Source organism: Castanea sativa, chromosome 3 (assembly GCF_040712315.1).
Source record: "Castanea sativa cultivar Marrone di Chiusa Pesio chromosome 3, ASM4071231v1".
Taxonomy (NCBI): Eukaryota; Viridiplantae; Streptophyta; class Magnoliopsida; order Fagales; family Fagaceae; genus Castanea; species Castanea sativa.
Genome location: NC_134015.1, coordinates 24,031,781 through 24,053,573, shown reverse-complemented (window position 1 = coordinate 24,053,573; position 21,793 = coordinate 24,031,781). Strand labels below are relative to the sequence as shown.

The following is a 21,793-nucleotide window of genomic DNA, read 5'->3' as shown; positions in this document are numbered from 1 at the left end:
TAGAATCCCATATCTGTAAATAATACTTCTCCACACAAAGCTACGAATGTTTTTCTCCGTGATAGTAGCCAGAGCTTCTGCTTCCACCCATTTGGTGAAGTAGTCAATACCAACCACCAAGAACTTCAACTGCCTTACCGCTGTAGGGAATGGACCCATGATGTCCAACCCCCATTGTGCGAACGGCCATGGAGCCGTCATAGGGGTGAGTTCTTCCGTTGGCTGCCTAATGAGATTGCCAAATCGTTGACACTTGTCGCAAGTTCTAACGTACATATGGGCATCCTTTTGCATTATTGGCCAGTAGTATCCCGTTCGGAGTAGCTTATGCACTAGAGACCTTGATCCAGAATGGTTCCCACAAATTCCTTCATGGACCTCCCTCATCACGTAGTCTGCTTCCTTACGGCCGAGGCATCTTAGATATGGTCGGGAGAATCCTCTTTTGTAGAGGACGTTTTTAATCAGGATGAATCGGGCAGCTTTAACCTTCAACTTCCTTGTGTCTTCTTTGCTACCTGGCAGCTTGCCGTCTTTGAGGTACGCCATAATTGGAACCGTCCAATCGTTCTCAACGCTTACTTCCTGCATTCTAACATTATCTAATAGTGATGAAAGCTGGATGAAGGACAATACCTATTTTGGGGCGATCATAGGTTCGGTCGAAGCAGCCTTTGCGAATCGATCCGCCTCTTGGTTCTCTTCTCTTGGGATCTGAACTATCGTGAATTGGAGGTCATTAGTTCGACCCTTCACTTCCCCGAGGTACCTTCTCATTCGTTCATTCCTACAATCATAACTCCCATTAATTTGACTGGCTACGATTTGAGAATCGGAGTAGGCGACCGCCTTCCTAGGCCCAGTCGCTATTGCAAGCTCCAATCCCGCAACCAAGGCCTCGTACTCCGCTTCGTTGTTAGTAGTGGTGAAGTCCAGACGGATCATGCATTCATTTTTATCTCCTTCCGAGGTGTGGAGTACGACCCCGACACCTCCAGCGTGCTTATTGGAAGATCCGTCTGTGTGAATTCTCCATGTGGGCGTCTCTCCTGCCCCCTGCTCCTCAACGGTAGTGAATTCCGCAATGAAGTCTGCCAGTATCTGTCCTTTCACAGCCGTTCGTGGTTGGTATTGGATATCGTACTCACTTAGCTCGATTGCCCACAGAGCCATCCGTCCAGCAATTTCGGGATTGCTCTGATCCGTCGGGACATTTATGGTATGTGCTTGAAAATAGGGCTTGAGCTTTCGAGCTGCAGTCACAAAAGCGAAAGCGAGTTTTTCCATCCGCGGGTATCTTTCTTCTGCTCCTCTTAGTGCCCGGCTGATAAAGTACACGGGCTTTTGTATCTTCCTTTCTTCTCTGATGAGAGCTGCACTAACCGCTGCTGATGAGACAGCAAGGTACAGGAACAATTCCTCCCCCGGCGTAGATGGGCTAAGTAATGGCGGAGCAGAGAGATATGCCTTCAACTCTTCAAATGCTTTTTGGCACTCGTCCGTCCATTCGAAAGATCTCCTTAATGTTCGGAAGAAGGGGAGACATTTGTTCATCGCTCTAGATACGAATCTGTTTAAGGCTGCTATCTTCCCGGTCAAACTCTGTACTTCCTTTACCGTCCTTGGAGGAGACAGTTCCATAATCGCCTTTACTTTCTCTGGGTTGACTTCAATGCCTCTCTGGGATACCATGAATCCCAAGAATTTTCCCGCGGTGACTCCAAACGCGCATTTGCTTGGATTCAGCTTTATTTTGTATGTCCGAAGAGTGTTGAAAGTCTCCTGGAGGTCCCTCATATGATGAGACACCTTTACGCTTTTCACCAGCATGTCATCCATGTAAACCTGCACGTTTCTGCCAATTTGGTGCGCGAACATTTTGTTCATCAATCTCTGATACGTGGCTCCCGCGTTCTTAAGCCCGAAAGGCATTACCTTGTAGCAAAAAAGCCCCTGGCCTATCACAAATGATGTTTTCTCCTGATCAGTCTTATCCAACTTAATTTGATTGTACCCGGAGAAGGCGTCCATGAAGCTCAAAAGTTCATGTCTTGCGGTGGAGTCTACCAAGGTGTCAATGCGCGGGAGTGGGTAACTATCTTTAGGGCATGCTCTATTCAGATCCGTGAAGACGACACACATTCTCCACTTTTCGTTGGATTTCTTGACCATTACTACATTTGCCAGCCAATCAAGGTAGTACACCTCCCGTATGAAGTCTGCTTCTCGTAGCTTTTGTACTTCTTCTGCTATGGCTCGATCCCGTTTGGGGGCGAACACGCGCTTTTTCTGTCAAACTGGAGAGAAAGAAGGTGACACGTTCAATTTGTGAACTATGATTTTCGGATCTATTCCCGGCATGTCCTCATGGCTCCATACAAAAACGTCTTGGTTTTCTTTGAGGAATAACACGAGCGCTTGTCGAACCGTTTGGTCGACTAGGGTGCCGATTCTGGTGGTTCGGTCCGGCCTAGAATCATCCAGTCGTACTTCCTCCAACTCTTCCACAGGTTCTACTACTGTTCTCTGTTCCTCGATGTTCATTGCCTGTAGGTGGTCATCCATCTCCATCATGGCAACGTAACATTCCCGCGCAGCCACCTGATTTCCTCGTAGTTCTCCAACTCCGTATTCGGTGGGAAACTTGATCATCAGATGGTAGGTAGAGGTGATGGCCTTCCACGCATTGAGAGTGGGCCGTCCAAGTATGGCATTATATGCTGAGGAGCAATCAACCACGAGAAAAGAAACATCCTTGGTTATTTGCTGCGGGTAATCTCCTACCGTCACCGCCAACGTGACAGATCCCAAAGGATAGACCCTGGTTCCTCCAAAGCCAACAAGGGGCACGCTTGTTGGGATCAGGCGCTCTTTAGCAATCCCCATTTGCTGGAACGCGGGGTAATAAAGGATATCCGCCGAGCTCCTGTTGTCCACCAAAACTCGGTGGATGTTGTAGTCCCCTGCTTGTATGCTGACCACAAGCGCGTTGTCATGTGGGTGGTGAAGGCGTCGCGCCTTTTCTTCCGAAAACTCGATGCTGGGGCTATCTCGTTATGTTCCTTCTAGCAAGGAACCTGTCGACTGGACGTTTTGCACCGTCCGTAAGTAGGTCTTTCTAGCCTTTTTGGACGACCCTGCTGAAGTAGTGCCCCCCATTATCATCCGTATGTCTGCCATCGGTGGTCTGGGACGTTCATGTTCCCGTCTGGGATTCAGCTCCTGGTTTTGATCTGTTCTCTCCTTCCTTACGAACCTCTGCAACCTTCCCTGCCTAATGAGGGCTTCAATTTGCTGCTTTAAGTCATAACAGTCTGTCGTATTGTGACCATGATCGCCATGAAAGAGGCAGTACCTGTCTCTTGGCCTCTTATTCGGATCTCCCTTTAGCTTGCCAGGGAACGTCAAAGTTCCTTCGTCTTTAATCTGCATCAACACCTGGTCAATTAGGGCTGTGAGGGGGGTGAAGTTTGTAAACCTTCCCGTAGGCAGCTTGGGTCGCCGATCCTCCCGTCGTTCTCTTGTTCTTGCCATTTTTTGCCCCTTTTCCGGTTGCATATCTTCCTGCCTTTCCCTCTTTCTAGGTTTGTCTTCTCTAGCGAGCAAGGCGCCCTCTGTGTTCATATACTTTGTTGCCCTGAAAAATACGTCGGACATAGTCTTTGGGTCATTCTTGTATAAAGAAAACAGGAACTTACCCTTCCTTAGCCCGTTCGTGAACGCTACCACGAGTATCTTGTCATCAGCCTCGTCTATCTCGAGGGATTCCTAGTTGAATCGGTCGATGTATGATCTTAAGGTCTCGCCTTCTCGCTGCCTGATGTTCAATAGACACGCAGTAGACTTCTTATGCTGGTGACTCCTGATAAAGTGTGATACAAACTGTGCGCCTAATTCCTTAAAAGTGCTGATGGAGTTAGGTGCTAGCCTACTGTACCAGTCCCTTGCAGGTCCTTTCAACGTGGTGAGGAAAGCCCTGCACATGATTTCGTCTGGCACACCCTGAAGATGCATTAAGGTCTTGAAAGATTCCAAGTGATCCAAAGGGTCTTTGGATCCGTCATAGTTCTCGATGTGTGGCATGCGAAACTTTGGAGGAAGGGGGCACGAAGTCACGAGCGTTGTGAAGGGCGAATATGTTCTATGGACTAGGTCATCCAGGTCGCTGGATATTCGTCCCCTCAGGGCAGTCATCATCACGTCCATACGTTCCCTCATCTGCTGCATCTCAGCTGCGATGTGAGGTGGTAAGGTGTCCGAAACGGACGGCGGGTTGGTCTCCTGCCGCTCCGGTCTAGTCGGGGCATTGCTACCCTCAGACCCTACCGCATTTCTCCCCTCTAGACTAGCGCCTTCCTGGTCTTCCTCTGGTGCACTTTGGTGTGTGTTCCCTTGTCGTAATTGCTCTTCTAAATCATGATTCTGCTTAGTGAGGCATTCAACCGCCGCTGCGACCGTTTGGACTTGCCTCTTTAATGCTGTGGCGTGCGGTTCCTCACCTTGATTGTTGGTTGTTGCCATTGATCTAGTGAGTACCATGCAACCTTTTGTCTTAGGAATAAAGCAGCGGTTGAATACGCTTCTGTCCCCACAGACGGCGCCAACTGATGAAGTCGAAAAAATCACCAGTAAGCTGCAAGCACTCTTCAATCCAAGACAACACCTGCAAAGAGAAAATAAAAGACCTAAAAGAGAGCACCGGTGTGGTGCCGGCCAAAAACCCTCCGAAGGTCAAGTTAGAATTTTTTACAACCCTAGAGTGCTAGAGTTGAGTCAATTGTGCGTACCTTGATGTTTAGGGTTTCTGGGGTATTTATATTGGCATAGAATTGCCTCTCCTTTGAAGATACAACTTCCTTCTTGAACTCTTTTCCATATAGGAGTCTTCTTATTATGGACAAATGTGTAACGCAAGAATTTCAAGTGTACACGCTTGCGTGGAGAGAAAGCAAAAGTCAAGTCAAACATATCGGGTGACATTTAACCAAGAATCTATAAACAATTTATATAGGACGGATACTCAATGACCTACACTGTCATATACGCATTTCCTACGATATCAATCCGTCTTCTTCCACTTCGTCCCTTCAAGTCCGGAAGAAAGATTCGTCTCCTATTTTTACCCCTTCAAGCAAGTTGTTTTCAATAGAGATTAAGCGATTCACAGCTTCTTGGTTCTCTACCAAGGACGACCAAAGTTAGACTAAACTTGGATTACCAGAGACGACCTATAGCAATTTGATCCAGATTTATTTGAGCACTACTGGAGTGGCACAAATGAACCACTAAATCATGAATTTTGCCCAACTATCACATGAGTTTACAGGAGACACTATCGTAGAGAAATCCGGAATGCAAGAGAATGTTCTAAAGAATGAGAGAGAGGTTGAGATAAACTCTAGATATTTCTAAAGAAAAAGATTGTTTGAAAAGTTCTAGAGAATTTCAGAGAGAAGCAAATTGAATGGAACTCTAGAAATTTCTAGAGACAAGAGAGTTAGTGTTGATTTCTAACAGACATAAGGGCTGTAACATTCACCCAATGACCTTAGGGGTGTACAATGGCAGTTCATTTCCTATTGAGTGACTTGCTACAACACCAAGCAGGATTTTACTTGACAAGGTCGAGTCTTTCCCACCTAGAGGGAGTTGGCGCAAACACCAAAGCAAGTTCCTTTAAATAAATTTATGAGTAAATTGCATTCTACACCCCTAAAATATGAGTAATTTTGATTTTAGCCTTAAAAGTTTCAAAATTTTAATTTAGTCCCCTAACATTACCTATCGTTTTGAATCTTTTGATTAGGAGCCCTTCTGCTCTAAACAATGTGGCTTTGTCCACGTCAATAAAAAATATTATTTATACTATATTTTATTTATCCACTACCATAACATTTTCATTTGATTTTCTTAGGAAACAAACACACACGCACAAGCCCAAAAAATATAGATCGAAAAACAGAGTTCATCCCAAAAATTACTCATTTTCCCATATTTTCTCTGGAACTAAACACACACAATTCAAACGGAATGGATTTAGTGTAGGACATGAAGGTGAACAACATAATATTAAAGTACAAACAAAACCAAATGCTTCACCACCAAACATAAAACATAAATTAGAAATATTCTTTATTCTCCAAAATACACCATCCCAAAATGTTTGGGGATCCACCCTCAAATGGGTTCCCTAGACTTTTTCGGATAGTGTATTTTGGGGAATAAAGAATATTTCTGATTTACGTTCTATGTTTGGTGGTGAAGCCAAACATCATACAGTGGTGAAGCCTACGGTTTTGTTTTGCTCTTTAATATTCTGCCGCTCACCTTCACGTCCTATACCAGGATTTTCCAACGTTTTCTGGACATCCAAACAGAATGCATTTTCCCAACCTTCGAACAAACCTAACACAATTACTTCCCACACAACATATTTACAACAATATTCTGATATACTAACCAACCCCCCCCCCCCCCCCCCCAAAAAAAAATACAAAGCTTGGAAAGTGAAACAGTGAATTAAATATGGAAAATCAAAAAAAAAAAAAAGGAAAATCAAAGATGCAAACATTCAGAGGGATGTGTTTTAGATCTTCTGAAAGAGAAGCAAAGAGAACGAAATATTAGATCTTGTGAATGAAAGATCAAATCAAAGGGAAACTAATGTTAATAACCTGTATACATTATTTCTTTGATGTTTATAACACAAGCGCTGTGTAAGAAAATAGTAAGTTCCTTGTCCTTAAACGTATGCGTTGTTTTCACTTATAAAAAAAAAAGGGTAAGTTCCTAAATCCTCAAGTCTCCATCTATCCATATATAGGAAAGGACATCTATGATGTGCCAATTTTTGTCCCAATATTTTGCTCTTGCAAGAACTAGAACAACCAAGCTTTAGTCTCAAAAAATCTAAGGGCTGGCAACTGATTCTCAACAAACTAGTCAAGGTCAATCACATGTATTATCATCATGGTTTTCAGACCCGAACCGTTCAATGAACCGTAAAAGGGAAAAGTTCAAGGTTTTTAAGGTTAGACTGAGGTTGAACCGAGATTGAACCATGATGACGTCATAATTAATTAAAATATAAATTAATATATTAAATTAATAAAAATTGAAAATTTACCTAAAATAGTTCCAAATATTTGACTATTTATAAACTTTTTTATTTTATTTTTACGAAACCCAATATAAAAGTTAATAGACATTTCCCATGAAATTAATTGGAAAAGAAAAAAGTTAATAGACATTTCCGGTTTTACTACCAAAAAAAAAAAACATGAATAGTGGCGGCAGTGGTTATTGGTTTGTTTCCCACTCAACTTTTGTCTTTTGTTGAGAGACCCAAGGCTCTGGTAATTTACCCATTCCCCATGAAATTTTAAAAATAAAATATAAAGTATAAACTAAAGCTAGAAGCCTAGAAAAGTGAGAAAGAAAACATTGTTTTGTCCACCAGATTAAAATCGATGCCCAAGAATAAAGGCTGTGGCTGACAGTCAGGTTGAGTATATGAGAAGGCAAAAACAAGAAATAACAAGAGAAGAGACAGGAAGATAGAGAAGGCAAAAATGTAGAAATAACAAGAGAAAATGAAGAATACTGAGACAAAGAAAGAACAATAGAGAGCAATATAGAGAAGAAGAATGAGAAGAAACTATGATGTAATCTCAAGTCTCAATGTCTAACAGCATGTTTGAAGCTACAAAGAAGAAGAGTAAGATGCTTGGGTTAGTCATCTGGAAGTTAGTCACATGCTTGGGTTCACATGATGAAGGCTGCTTGCTGTGAGGGTTGATTTCTTCATTTTTGCTTTTTTCCTTCCTCTTCGTTGTCTTCTTCTTCCTCTGCTGCTTCTTCTCTGTTTTTTAATTTTTAATTTTCTCCCTCTCATTTGGTTCCAGATCTGAAAAAACCCAAAGTACTGCTGAAGAATTGGCCAAAACTTTGCCGAAAAAAGCAACCGTCCCAACCTCAAAAACCAGTCACGGTTCTCATAATCGTATGGTCCAACCACGGTTCGCACGGGTCCCTGCTTTTTTTCTCATTGAACGGTTCTTGAAGCTAAAAAACTGCAAAATTGAGAGGTTCGCGGTTTTCCCGGTCGGACCGTATGGTCCTGTCCGAGTTTTAAAACTATGATTGTCATTCTATTCATACTCTCTATTATGTACTTCATTGACATGTCATTTTTTATTACTACTAATTTTGTTCCCTCAACTTAAATCAACTTACTATGGATGAGTTGTGGTGGAAACCTGCTTCTCAGGGGATTTTTGATGTTAGATCTTACTATAAAGATTTACAATCCCCTTCCCAATTGTCTTTTCCTTGGAAGACTATGTGAAGTCCCAAAGTGCCTTCAAAAGTTAATTTCTTTGTATGGATGGTAGTGTTGGGTAGAATTTTGACTAATGACAATTTGAGGAAGCGTTGGCATATTATTATTTATTGGTATTGTATGTGTAAAAGAGCAGGAGAGACTATAAATCATCTACTCTTGCATTGTCTGATAGTGAGAGAGTTGTGTAGTATGGTGTTTACACTTTTTTGGGTATCTAGGGTCATGCCTAAGGATGTAGTAGAGCATCTAGCTAGCTTGGCCAGGCAAGTTCAGAATGCATAGAAATGGGGTGATTTGGATCTGGTCCTTCACTGTTTGATGTGGGGTGTTTGGAGGGAGAGGAATGCCCGAATTTTTGAAGGAACTAAAAAAGTGACTCAAGAGTTGAAGATGTCTTTCTTCCAGTCTTTGCTTGGGTGGATAAATGCATCGGGTGTTTCCTTTTTTACTTCGTTGACTGATCTGCTAAATAGATGTAGTTTGTGTTGGCATATTCTTTGTTAAAATATTTTTGTATTTATCAAGCAAATACTTTGATAGGAGATTAGATCCTTCCCACCCATCATTACCATTGTGTTATGAGGGCTAATTGAAGTTTTTGGGAATCATTGGAACTACCACGAATTAGCCATGGAGGCTTGAACATGCAATTGGCATTCAATTGTAGATCTGGAACCTAGAGTGGAGATAGGATTCACAAAGTTTGTTGCCAGCAGGAGTTTGAAGGGTTTGAGTACATAAATTAGACTTAAAGGGCTTCATATGTATTATATATTGCAACTGTTTACACTACTGAATTTTTTTCGATAGTACCGTAGAAAGGTTTTACACTTGGTTCTCGGGTTTTCCTCTTCGATAACAAATTTGATGTTATCTTTGTGGTATTATGTCTTTGACTTCCAGTGGTTGTCCATTTTGTGTGCTCAAATTTGTTTATCCATGTATATGTTGTCATCATGCTTATATCAATTGGTTAATCACTTAAAATTATTGTTAATTGACAAATTAGCCTAATCTTGATTAAGCTGTAATTTAAAATTTGTGGTCTAAATCCTTACCATAATTATATTTGGTCATTCTCAAAATTAAGTTTAAAACTTTTTTAGAAATGACTTTTTCGCTTGCCAAACGCACATGGTAGGGCCTCCTTTATGGCTATGTCCATTTTCCATACCACCTTGTCATCAACTCAGGGACAGACCTACAGTAGGGCAGGGGGGGGGGGCATTCCTCCCCCCCCCCCCCCCCCCGGTGAATTAAAAAAAAAAACTGGTATACAAATGCAATTTGAAAAAATAACCGACAACTCTCATTAAAAAAAACAATAACCGACAAACTAAAAACTACAAAATAAAAAATAAATATGGACTGAAAACCTAAATTACAATTCCAAAGTTTTTACCCTAACCTCACTCTTCCTCCACTCAACCTTATCAACGCCTGCATCACTGCTAATGTTCCTGTTCTTTTCCTCATATCAGATTTGGTGTTGCTGCTCCTCAGATCCTTGATCACAGTCACACACAAGTCTGGTAAATCTAAGAACTTTCCCTCCTCTCTCAAGTTCATATTTTTGTTTTTTTGTCATTGCTATATTGCCATGCCTTAGCCCTCTGCCCTCTGTGTTTTTTTTTTTATTTATTTATGAACAGTGATGTATTGTTTTTGTGAGTTGTGGCTTTTTATGGACTGGTGTGTTGTGTGGACCATAGACTAGTTTGTGGCTTTGTATTGACTACTGTGTAATTGTGGCTTTTGTATGGACCGGTCACCTGTGTTTCAGTGTTTGTAACTTTTTTTTTGTTTTGTTTTTATCTATAAAGACATAAAGTGGGACCACTAGGATAGTAGGACGTGAGTACTGAATTGTGATAGTGAATTCGTGAGACTAGTCTTTGGTTGTGACAGTTTTGTGAGTATTGTGATTATGAATTTGTGAGACTAGTCATTGGTAAGTGAATTTTTTGTGAGACCAAAGTCTTTGGTCTAATTGTTTTGGTTTTATCAAAAACTTTGTCTTTGTGACTTTGTGTGATGTGGCTAATATTAGTAATATATATAAACTTGTCTTTGTCTGTTTGTGATTGTTTTGGTTTTCATTTTATTTTGTTCGTTGAGAAGTCCCATTTTTTTAGTTGGTGTAATAGAACTACGAAATATGGAGATAATGAAACATTTTTTTTTAATTTGTAGATCATGAGTAAGTCCACTACAATATTAAATTTTTCAAAAGAAAAAATCTAAATAATTCTGAAGCCATAGCTGATGATGAAAGATTGCCAACCTCTAACGTTGATGTCCCAGTTTTTGAAAATCTCCAAACAGAGGTTCCGAATGTTACCATTGACGAAAGTACAAGTTTGGTGCGTGATCCTGGAATGCATAAGCAAATATGGGAATATGATGCTAATGTATGGGATGAAATTCGACAAGCTGACATTAAGCTTGGTTCATACCAACCTAAACTAGATGAGTACAAGAAAACTAAATTTGGAAGTCATTCTTGAAAATTTCAACATTCATGGTTTGCAAATAAGTCATTTAGTACCCGGCTTGAATATTCAACTAATAAAGATGCGGATTTTTGTTTACTATGCTTTCTCTTTGACAAGCCAACTGGGAATTCTGGGAGTCATGTATTCACTAAGGATGGATTTTAGAATTGGATGAAAGTTAATGATGGAAATAATTGTTCCTTTTTAAATCATATAGGGAAAGAACCTAACTTTTTTCATAGAGCTTCTGAGCAAGCCATGACAGATTTGATGAACCAGTCTCAACACATACAAAAGGTACTTGAAAATTTCAATTCTTATCAAATTGCAAGCAATCAATTGTGGTTAAAGGCCTCAATTGATGTTGTCAAAGTGCTTGCATTTCAAGGACTTGCTTTTAAAGGACGAGATGAAAGTTCTGATTCAATTAATCGTGGGAATTTTCTTGAAATATTGGATTTGGTGGTATCATATAATGAATATGTTGCAGAAACGATAGAGAAAGCTCCCAAAAATTCCTCTTACAAATCACCAAAAATCCAAAAGGAAATCTTACATGTATTTTCAAACAAGGTGAAGAAGGCAATTCGTGAAGAAATTGGTGATTCAAAGTTTTGCCTAATTGTTGATGAAGCTCATGATGAGTCAATGAAGGAGCAAATGGCTATTTTTATAAGATTTGTAGACAAAGATGGTTTTGTTCGAGAATGTTTTTTTGGGGTAGTTCATGTCCCCAATACTACGGCATTAACCCTAAAAGATGAAATATATTCTGTCTTGTCACATCATAGTTTGGATATCCAAGATATTCGTGGGCAAGGATATGAAAGTGCAAGCAATATGCGAGGTCAGTGGAATGGATTAAAAGCTTTGGTTTCAAATGATTGTCCATATGCTTACGACATTCATTGTTTTGCACATCTCTTGCAATTAGCATTAGTGGCAGCATCAAAAGAAGTTGTTCTTGTTCAAAGTTTTTTTAATAGATTATCTTCTATTGTCAATGTTGTTGGTGATTCATGCAAGCATACTGAGCAACTAAAAAAAGCTTATGCTGATCAAATTGCATATTTTGTTGAAATTGGTGAGCTTGAAATTGGAAGAGGAATTAATCAGATTAGCACATTACAATGAACTGGAGATACTCATTGGGGTTCTCACTTGAGATCGATTTCTAGCTTGGTAAATATATTTAGTCCAACATGTGAAATTTTAGTTAAGATCATCAAGGAAAAAAATACTATTTCCCAATGAGAAGCATCATACTCATGTTATCATGCTATGATTTCTTTTGAATTTGTGTTCATTTTTCATCTCATGAAAGAAATTATGAAGAAAACTGATCACTTTGTCAAGCTTTGCAGTGTTAGTCTCAAGACATTTTATATGCGATGAATTTTGTTTCATCCACTAAAGCACTTATTCAAAAATTCAGAGATGACAAGTGGGATAATTTACTTACCACTATGAAATCATTTTGTGAGGCACGTGACATAGATGTCCCGGATATGAATGCTTGTTATGTTGAGAGAGGAGGTCTATCTCGTTATCAACAAGATAACTTCACAATTGAGTGTCATTATTGGGTAGATATTTTTTATGCTGTGATAGATTCTATAATACAAAAATTAAATCATCGATTTAGTAAGCATGCAGTGGAATTGCTAAATCTTAGTTCAGCTCTTGATCCTAAAGAGGCACGTGAGTCTTTTAGAAGTATAGACATTTTTTTGTTAGTAAACAAGTTTTATCCGAAAGACTTCACAGATCAAGAAATGACACTTTTGAAGGCAGAAGTTGATCATTATGAGCACAATGTAGCTTGGCATCCGGACTTCAAGAAGCTATCAAGTATTTCTGAGTTGTGCCAATGGTTGGTAAAAACTCGAAAATCATTATTTTACCCATATATTTATAGAGTGATTACACTTGTGCTTACTCTTCCAGTTTCTACTGCAACTACAAAGCGAGCATTTTCAGCCATGAATATTATCAACAAGGCTTCACAACAAGATGGAAGATGATTTTCTAATGGACCCTATGATTTTGTCCATTGAGAAGGAGATTGCTGCAAAATTTGGTACATAATTAATCAAAGACGACTTTTGAGACTTAAAAGAGCGTTGAGTCCCATTTTGATATATGTGTTGAAATGTTTAAGAAACAATTATTTTGTATGTTATACTTTGTTGACATTTTTATAATATAAAATGTTTAAGAAATACTTATTTTATATGTAGTATTTTGTAGAATATGAAATAGATGTTAGTTTTTATTTTCATAAATTTTTTTAAGCTTTGCCCCCCCCCCAGGTTTGAATCCTAGTTCCATACATCAACCATCCGCGTATGATGAACAAGATAATGGGCTGCATGTTCACTTCTATCTGTAGGTGTGTTACAACTAACACTAGCAGAGCTACTATAAGAACTACACCCCCTGGCTGTTCCCATGATATAGACATATAGACTCATAGAGTGATGCATCTCAATTGGAAAAGAATCAATAAGAAAAGAAATTTTGAATTGATCAATACATTCATCAAAAATAATAGAAATGAAACGAAAGATGAAACATGCTAGGATTATACTGACTAAAAAAACAGAGAGAAAGAGACTAAAAATTATTTACTTATTTCAATTTCCTTTTTCCAATTTGAAATAATGCTATTTTAGGCGAGGGATAGCTATCTCTTGTCTATGTTTGACCTCAATGAGAAAATAAAGTGGAGAACTAACAACGTTAAAGAATGAGAAAATATGATAAGAAACCATACATATATTTTCCAACAGGAATTGAGACATAATTTATAGCCCCAATCATCTGCTTGGAACATTTACATGTAGTTTATCAACAAGCATATACCAATAACAATAAGAAAAGATAAATAGTAGTCACACAAGCAATTTTCTTAAATACATACTTAGGATCTTATACTAAACTTCTCAATTCAAGCGCAATTCCTGACATAACTAATGCTCCAATTCCAACATGTCTCAAGTTATTATGTTACTTTATCCTTCTTGATCTGGATAAGCTTGTCAAAGACTAATAACTCCTTAAAATGCATATTTGTTATATATTTATGTTGACGTTCTCTCCTAATAACTATGCTTAATTTGTATAATTAAGCCATAATTTGCATTAGTCCCTATTATTTATCTTTACATAATTTCTTAAATATGATGTCATTCATTGCGTGTAATTTTCTACTTTCAAGAAACCATGTGAAAAATATGATTTTACAGGAGTTTGTGAGAAAATGGAGGCCAAACTAGAATTAAAGAGGAGCTAAAGGACCATGCTTAAATGGCTATGGTATCCAAATGGGGTATGGTGTGAAAATTAGAAGGGGATTGAACAAATTATCCTGGATTGCTTTTCAAAGATATATAGTACCGAGCATCCTAGTATTGATGTAGCAAGTTTGGATGCGGTTTCTCCAAAAATTTCTCTAGATATGAACAATAAGCTTATGGGAGAGTTCAAAGTTGAAGTAGTCAGAATGGCCCTCAAGCAGATGCACCCCATGAAAGCCCCAAGCCCAGACGGTATGCCCCCTATCTTCTTCCAATAATATTGGGATTTTTTGGTCTTAATGTAATTAGCCGCATACTGAACACTCTAAATTTAGGCACCATGCCTTTAGGCTTGAATGATACTTATATTTGTTTAATTCCAAAAGTTAAATGCCTCTAGAAAATTATAGAATTCAAACCTATAAGTTTGTGTAACGTTATATACAAGATTATTTCCAAAGTCCTTGCAAACAGGTTGAAAAAAATTCTACTGAAGGTGATCAGTAAAGAACATAGTGCTTTTGTACCCGAAAGATAGATCACAGACAATGTGCTAGTTGCCTTTGAAACCATGCATTGCATAAACCAAAAGAGGACCAGAAAGGAGGGCTGGATGGCGATAAAGCTCGATTTGAGCAAGGCGTATGATAGGGTGTAGTGGGCGTATCTTGAGGCAATAATGAGGAAAATGGGCTTCCAAGAAAGGTGGATCTCCCTCTCCATGATGTGTGTCTGATCAGTAACTTACTCATTCCTCATAAATGGAGTACCAAAAGGTAATATCACCCCTACAAGAGGGTTGCAGCAAGGTGACCCCATATCTTTGTATCTCTTCCTTTTGTGTGCTGGGGACCTTTTTGCAATGCTGAGACAGGAGGTGAGCTTGGGGAGGATCAAGGGGGTGTCGGTGGGTAGAGGGGCTCCACAAATTTCACACCTCCTCTTCACCGACAACAATATTATCTTTTGTAGAGCTACTAGGGAAGAGGGCAACTGGTTAATCAAGGTCCTAAAAGATTACGAGGAAGTTTCGGGGAAAAAACTTCCCTTTTCTTTAGCAAAAACACTACGGGTGAGATTCAAGAAGGCATAAAGGACCTCTTTGGTGCTCAAATCATACACCAACATGAGAAGTATCTCGGTCTGCCCATGATGGTTGGAAGGGGAAAGAGAAAATCCTTTAGCCGGATTAAAGACCAAGTGGGAAGGAAAATTGCAGGGTGGAAAGGGAGACTTCTATCCAACGCTGGGAGAGAAATTCTCATCAAAGTGGTGGCTCAAGCAACACCCACCTATACGATGAGCTGTTTTCTACTTCCTATCTTGCTTTGTAATGAGTTGAACACTTTGGTAAGAAATTTCTGGTGGAGGCAGAAGGATAAAGAGCGGAAAATGGCTTGGGTGGCTTGGGAGAAATTGTGTACCAAAAAGTCAAATGGCGGATTGGGTTTTAGAGATCTCCGAGTTTTCAATAAAGCCATGTTAACGAAACAAGGTTAGCGGATCCTAATGAACCAAAACTCCCTTCTTCACCATGTTTTCAAGGCTAGGTATTTTGCTATGTCCTCGTTCATGGAAGCTTAATTGGGTAAAAATTTGTCATATGTTTGGCGGAGCATTGTGGCTGCACGAAGCAACATTGAGAGAGGACTACGATGGAATATTGGAAATGGTCATAAGGTGGACATTTGGAAAGATAGATGGATGCCTACCCCTGATTCCTTTAAGGTGGTTAGTCCTAAAAGACAAGAATCTGGGTTGGAAAAGGTTGAAAACCTCTTAGACATGAACAGGGGAGGTCGGGACATTGAAAAGGTAAGTGGTACTTTCCTCCATCATAAAGCGGAGGTGATCCTGGGCATGCCAATCAGTTCGAGGTTATCTGAGGACTCTCAGTCCTGGGCCTGGACAAAAAATGGTGCATTCTCGATTAGAAATGCCTGTGGAGTAGCTCTCAAAACACTAGAAGAGTGAAAACAAGGTGAGGAAGGTGGTGAATGTTTGGATAACTCGAAAATGGGAAACCTGTGGAAGTCCATATGGAATTTGAACTGCCCAAGCAAGATCAAGCATTTTATGTGGAGGGTGTGTTAGGGGATCCTTCCTACAAACCACTGTTTGGAAAAAAGGAGAGTGGCCTCATCGGACGAGTGTGTGTTGTGTGGAGAGTGAAACAACTGGTCATATTTTGTGGAGCTACAGATTTGCATCACAAGTGTGGAAGGCAGCTGGTATAAAGTTGCCCAACGGGTACTGCCCTAAGGAGGAATTTATTGATATAGTGTGGAATCTCAAGGAAGGGCCTAATGATTTAGATTGGGAGCTGATTGCCACCACGGCATAGTGTCTATGGAATAACAAAAATGCTGTCAAGCATGAAGGCAAGTGCAAACCAGCAAGGAGTATTGCGAAAGATTCTACCTTATATGTGGAAGAGTTCAGACAAAACTCCTTGACCACTCTCACCACACCAACGCAAGCCCCTCTGGTTAGAACCACATGGCGCCCCCCCAGATTTGGCTGGTATAAGATCAATGTTGATGGAGTGGTGTCCAAAAATTTAGGCTGCTGTGGAATCAAAGTAGTAATTTGGAATGAAAATGGCCTACTAATGGGCACAATGTGTAAAAAATTACCCTTTCCATTGGGGGCTCTAGAAGTGGAAGCAAGAGCAGCGGAAGAAGGAATTGTCTTGGCATGCGATTTAGGCCCTAGGAAGTCATAATTGAAGGAGATGCAATTATAGTGATAGCTGCTCTGTCAAGCCAAAATCCGCCCCCAAGCTCCATCCATAAAGTCGTGGAGGGAACAAAAAGATGCTTGCAAGAGTTCAAGGTGTGGGAAGCCAACCATGTTAGTAGGTGTAACAATACTACAGCCCACTTGTTGGAGCGGCATGCTAGCTCTGCATCTAATAGTCTAATTTGTATGGAAGATGCTCCCCTGATAATAGCTTGTCAAGTTTGTATGGATGTATCCTTGCTGGGCTTATGCCCCATTTAAATGGAAATGTCCTCGTATTGACCCAAAAAAAAATGTCTAAGGAGGTGTAGCTGGAGTGCTTGGGTTGCCTACCATGTTTGGAAGCTTCAAATAATAAAATAAATCATAGAGGCAAAATCTAAAAAGGAAAAATTAAATTTGAGCACTGATCAGTATTTTGGGGCATATCTCTCTTCTAAAAAATCCAATTGACACAAGGCTAGATAGGTTGGAACCGTGACTTAAATATCTACAACTTTCTAGTTTTGAGTTTTTCGAAATTCACAATTTTTGAAGGCCAAAATTAACTCACAAGTGACAGCTATAAAATTTGGACAAAAATTAAAATAGTAAAATTTTATTTTCTTTGGACACTTTTACGTTAGGGTTTGGAAGGGAGGATGTGGAGAATGAATTTTGGGGAGAAAACCCTTGATTTTCCTTTCTCTAATGGCAGGCTAAACTCTTTGCTAGGGCTAGGTGTTATGTTTCTTCTATACAGTATAAATGTTCAATATAATTCTTTCTAAGATTTTAGACAACATATTTGATTGTTCAATTAGATTTCTTTTGATGTATTAGTTCTTTCATGCTTTCAATAAGTCCAATCATGTTTTTCTTATTGTTCAGATGAATTTCTCATAGTTTCAAATAGAAATTAGGTTTTAAAGTGAATGGGTTTTTCTGAAATCTATTCTAACCACATTATTATTCTAGGTTATCATGCATCCTTGAATTGTCTCAATTCAACCAAATCATAAGTATTTAATTGTATAAGACAAATCAATTATGAAATATATATATTCTCACATCATTATATTAACTAGCCTCATCATGTGTGCTTCACGCTTGCAAGGAGGTTCTTTTTCTGGGAGGGTTTAGTTTTTTAAATTTCTGTTTATTCCAATTTGAAGTTTACATATTTGCTCATTCAATGGTGTCATGAGGGTAGGTTTAAAAACAAACAAATTGAGGTGAGAGAAATTTGTAATATGGGAGATTTATGAATGCGGTGGAGCAATTAGAGAAATAGAGATAGAGAAAAAGAAAGGTAAAGAGAAAGCAATATAATGAAATTTATTATAAACAAATGGTTTGTTCATAACTTCTTAATTAAATTTTGAGTGATTGTCTTCTTTTGAAATTAGTGCGAATGTGTGACTAGATGTGTAGGATTAGATTTGTTTTTTAGAATTTGTAGAAGAAAGGGAAAATATGATAAAGATAGAAAGACACATGGAATGAAAAATATGCTCATTATTGAGAGTATAAAATTAGTGGAAACATAAGAGTAGATATGTTCAAGAAAAAAAAATGTACACAACATTTGAAAAAGAATCTGGTTATTGCTAAGGAAATCGAAAAGAAAAAAAGAGGAAAAAGAAACAGGTAAAACATGATAAAGGAAAAAAGAATAAAGAAAAAATAATAATAAGTAAAAATGTGGGATCATCAACTTAGTGTTTGTTTGGCCAAAATTATTTTTGTCAGCTATAAATACTACTACTCAGCCTATTTTTGCTACTATTCATGGGTCTTACTGCACTTTTTGGTACTATTCGTGGATCCCATTGTACTATTGCAGCTAACTTTTACCTTTATTTATAGTACTTTCAGCAAAAAACTTTCAGTTTCAGGAAAATAAGTAGATCCCAAATGGACTGGAAATTAGGTTTGAGAAATGAATTTGCATTTGATTAAGGGATGGGTTGGTAGTTTTCTCTTTTTTTTTTTAAATAAAATTTAGGACAATAGTTGGCTTTTTAAAAAAACTATTTATGGTGCCAAATTTTATAAAATATGTAGAAAATGGTTGAAAAAAAATCTAGATTAGATTTTTTAACATATTTAAAAGTTTGTTTTAAAGTAAAATATTTTCAAATGTAAAATATTTTTAAATGCAAAATAACTTACTGTAAAATATTTCCATTTTTAAGTGTTTGGCAAGTGTTTGTTGTGGCCTAAACATTTGAGAAATAAACCCATCATAAACAAGCCACCACCAAACACCACATACCCAGCCACCACCGACCATTGCAAAGACAGTTGCCACCAGCCATTACAAATGCAGCCACCACAATCATCAACATCCACTAACCCATTGCAATCCCATCCCATTGGCCACCATTATCAGCAACCCAAACAACCAAGAGTGACGAACCCACAAAGCCAACCATTAGCGTCGACCTAGACAACTCATCGTGGCCACCATCCACTATAGAGACAACTTGCAAAGGCGAAATGGAATTGCAATCTACTATCTACGTCAACCCACGTCTCCATTTTAGACTAAACAAAACCCATAAAATTAAATCCATTTCAGATCTCCAGTTGTGATTAAAACAATGCAAACCCAAGTGCTGATTTTTCACAAGTTATATTATGTCAGTGAGATTGAGGTCGATCCACAGGGAATGATTGACACTAATGTAAAAACCTCTAATGTTAAGTAGTAAATAAACATAGTTGTTCGTTTGTTTTTCCACCAATAGATGGAGCAAGATAATATTGAAACTACAATTGAAAATAGCAAAATAAATTTAAGAGAAATTAATTAAGAGAAAACACTAGGGATTCAAGGATCTACCTAATATTTTACCATATGAACTTGGGGATTATTTTTAACAAAATTAGGGTAGAGAGCCTAATCGGAAAACAAAACAATAAGGTACTCAAACAAGGTATAAAATAGATTGAATATGAGTGATTGAGCAAATCATTCAATTGTCATGTTACGAGGGAGATTAAAAATTCAATATATTCTCAAATCATAACTAATTAATGAGTTCAAACATTTGATATAAATAAAAATCATATTAAATCTTAAAAATTGTCAACATACAAGGATTCCAAATATAAATCAATCTCAAAATTCAATCATCAATCCATAGAAAGCACATAGAAAATCTCAAAAACACTTGATAAAAATATTAGGTTTCACTTCTAAGTTTATCTAGAGGTTTAGTTTAGCCATGCATAATTATACAAAAGAAATCCATAAAAACAAGAGTAATTGTTAGGTACTCTCAGAGTACGGAGAATGGTGCTCCCTCCTCTCACATTCATGGTGGGGTCCGCTCATTAAATTCATGGTGGAGTCTACCATGAATGTGAGAGGAAGGAGCACCATTTTACTATACTCCAGGACTACCTAAGAATTTTCCTAAAAACAATGCTAAACCTTTAAAAACATAAAACAAAAGATGAAAAACATTCTAAGGTTCTTCCCTCCTATATCCTCAGTCCCCTTCAAAAGAAAAGAGAAAATCCCTCAAATTTGGGATGAAAATCCCTTGATTTTCGGAATTTTATCCACTTTCAGCTGCCAGCCCAGTTTTGACCTTCAAAATGATTTTTATGGAACTTGTGGTAAAGTACAAAGTTGTAGATATTTGAATCCTCCTATGTGATTACAAGAATCAGGTCAATCGGAAATTTGTGTAAGAAATTATGGCAAAAATACTGAAACAATGCAAGATGTTTCCACATCAGGATTTTTTCAATTTTGGCTTGAATGAATTTCTTTCTTCCCTTTTTTATTCTCATACACTTTTGACTTATTTAATGTTCCAAAAACCATGCTCCAATTAATCTTGACCCTTCTATTCTCTTGGTTGTATGTTTGTATGATTAGCTGAATGGTTTCAATCTCCTACAAGAGAAAAATACATGTTATAAGTATATTTATTTGAAATCTTTCAAACTTACATATTTACGTGTAATTAAACATGAAATTGATGTGATATTGCTTATCAAAACTACGCTAATATTGTAAGTTTAAGAAATCAACACGACTACAGCACCTTCCTTTGATCGCCGCTATCCAAATCATTCTGGAAAATTTCCTTGACTAGCACCAGCATCACAACTCTCCACCGTGAAGCCCTCCTCATGACTTTCTTTGTTTGTGTGAGATGGGTAAGAGAGAAGGGAGAGAGAGTCGACCAACCTGGGAGGATGAGTGGCTCAGTGGGTTTGGTTTGGGGGAACTAGGAAGAGAAAACTTAAGAGTGAAAGGGAAGGAGAATTGTCATGAGACAAGGGTAAAATGTTTTACACTTAATTTAGGCGTAAAACATTTTATACTTAGAAGGCTTAATTTTACAAATTGATTGTAAAATGTTTTACAATTGACCAAATTTTACATCCAAACAAACATGGTAAAATGTGTAAAATATTTTCTAAAAAATATTATATTTTGAAAAAAACGGAGTGTTAGAGTCCACAGCTTAAAAACCATTTAAATAGTAGTATAGATAACCAACTTTAAGCACCTAGATTCTCGTGAAAAATTTATAACTAAACATGGGTTTGTTTAGCAAAAAGATTATCCAAAACCAAAAAACTACTCAAGTTGTGTCTTGTTGTATCAAGACCCCCAAAAGGCTTGCAAGGCCGACTTAATAGGTGATGCAATTGCCTAAGGCCCCCGAATAAAAGAAGGCCCTCACTTGTAAAAAAAATTATATATATATATAAAATATATTTATCTATATATTTTAATTAATAAAAATTTAAGTACTTTTATTGGTCAATAAAATGCATTAAAAAGGCCCCATTGTATCCTAAAATGCAGAAGATTAAAAAAGGAAGAAACAAATATAGTCAAACTTCAGCTAACAAAATTAAATTTTAGGAGACAAATTTATTAATTCATTCTTGAAATATGCTAA

General features: G+C 38.1%; 2 protein-coding genes across 2 annotated transcripts; both read left to right on the top strand.

The window, feature by feature from the left end:
• The first annotated feature begins 7,680 nt into the window (after positions 1-7,680).
• LOC142628724 (uncharacterized) lies at positions 7,681-11,973 on the top strand. Its single transcript, XM_075802767.1, has 4 exons — positions 7,681-7,787; positions 7,905-8,018; positions 10,578-10,792; positions 11,057-11,973. Exons 1-4 carry the CDS (start codon positions 7,681-7,683, stop codon positions 11,971-11,973), a joined length of 1,353 nt encoding a protein of 450 aa, XP_075658882.1.
• A 257-nt stretch (positions 11,974-12,230) lies between these two features.
• LOC142628722 (uncharacterized) lies at positions 12,231-12,863 on the top strand. Its single transcript, XM_075802766.1, has one exon. The coding sequence runs from the start codon at positions 12,231-12,233 to the stop codon at positions 12,861-12,863; it is 633 nt and encodes a 210-aa protein (XP_075658881.1).
• The last annotated feature ends 8,930 nt before the right edge of the window (positions 12,864-21,793 follow it).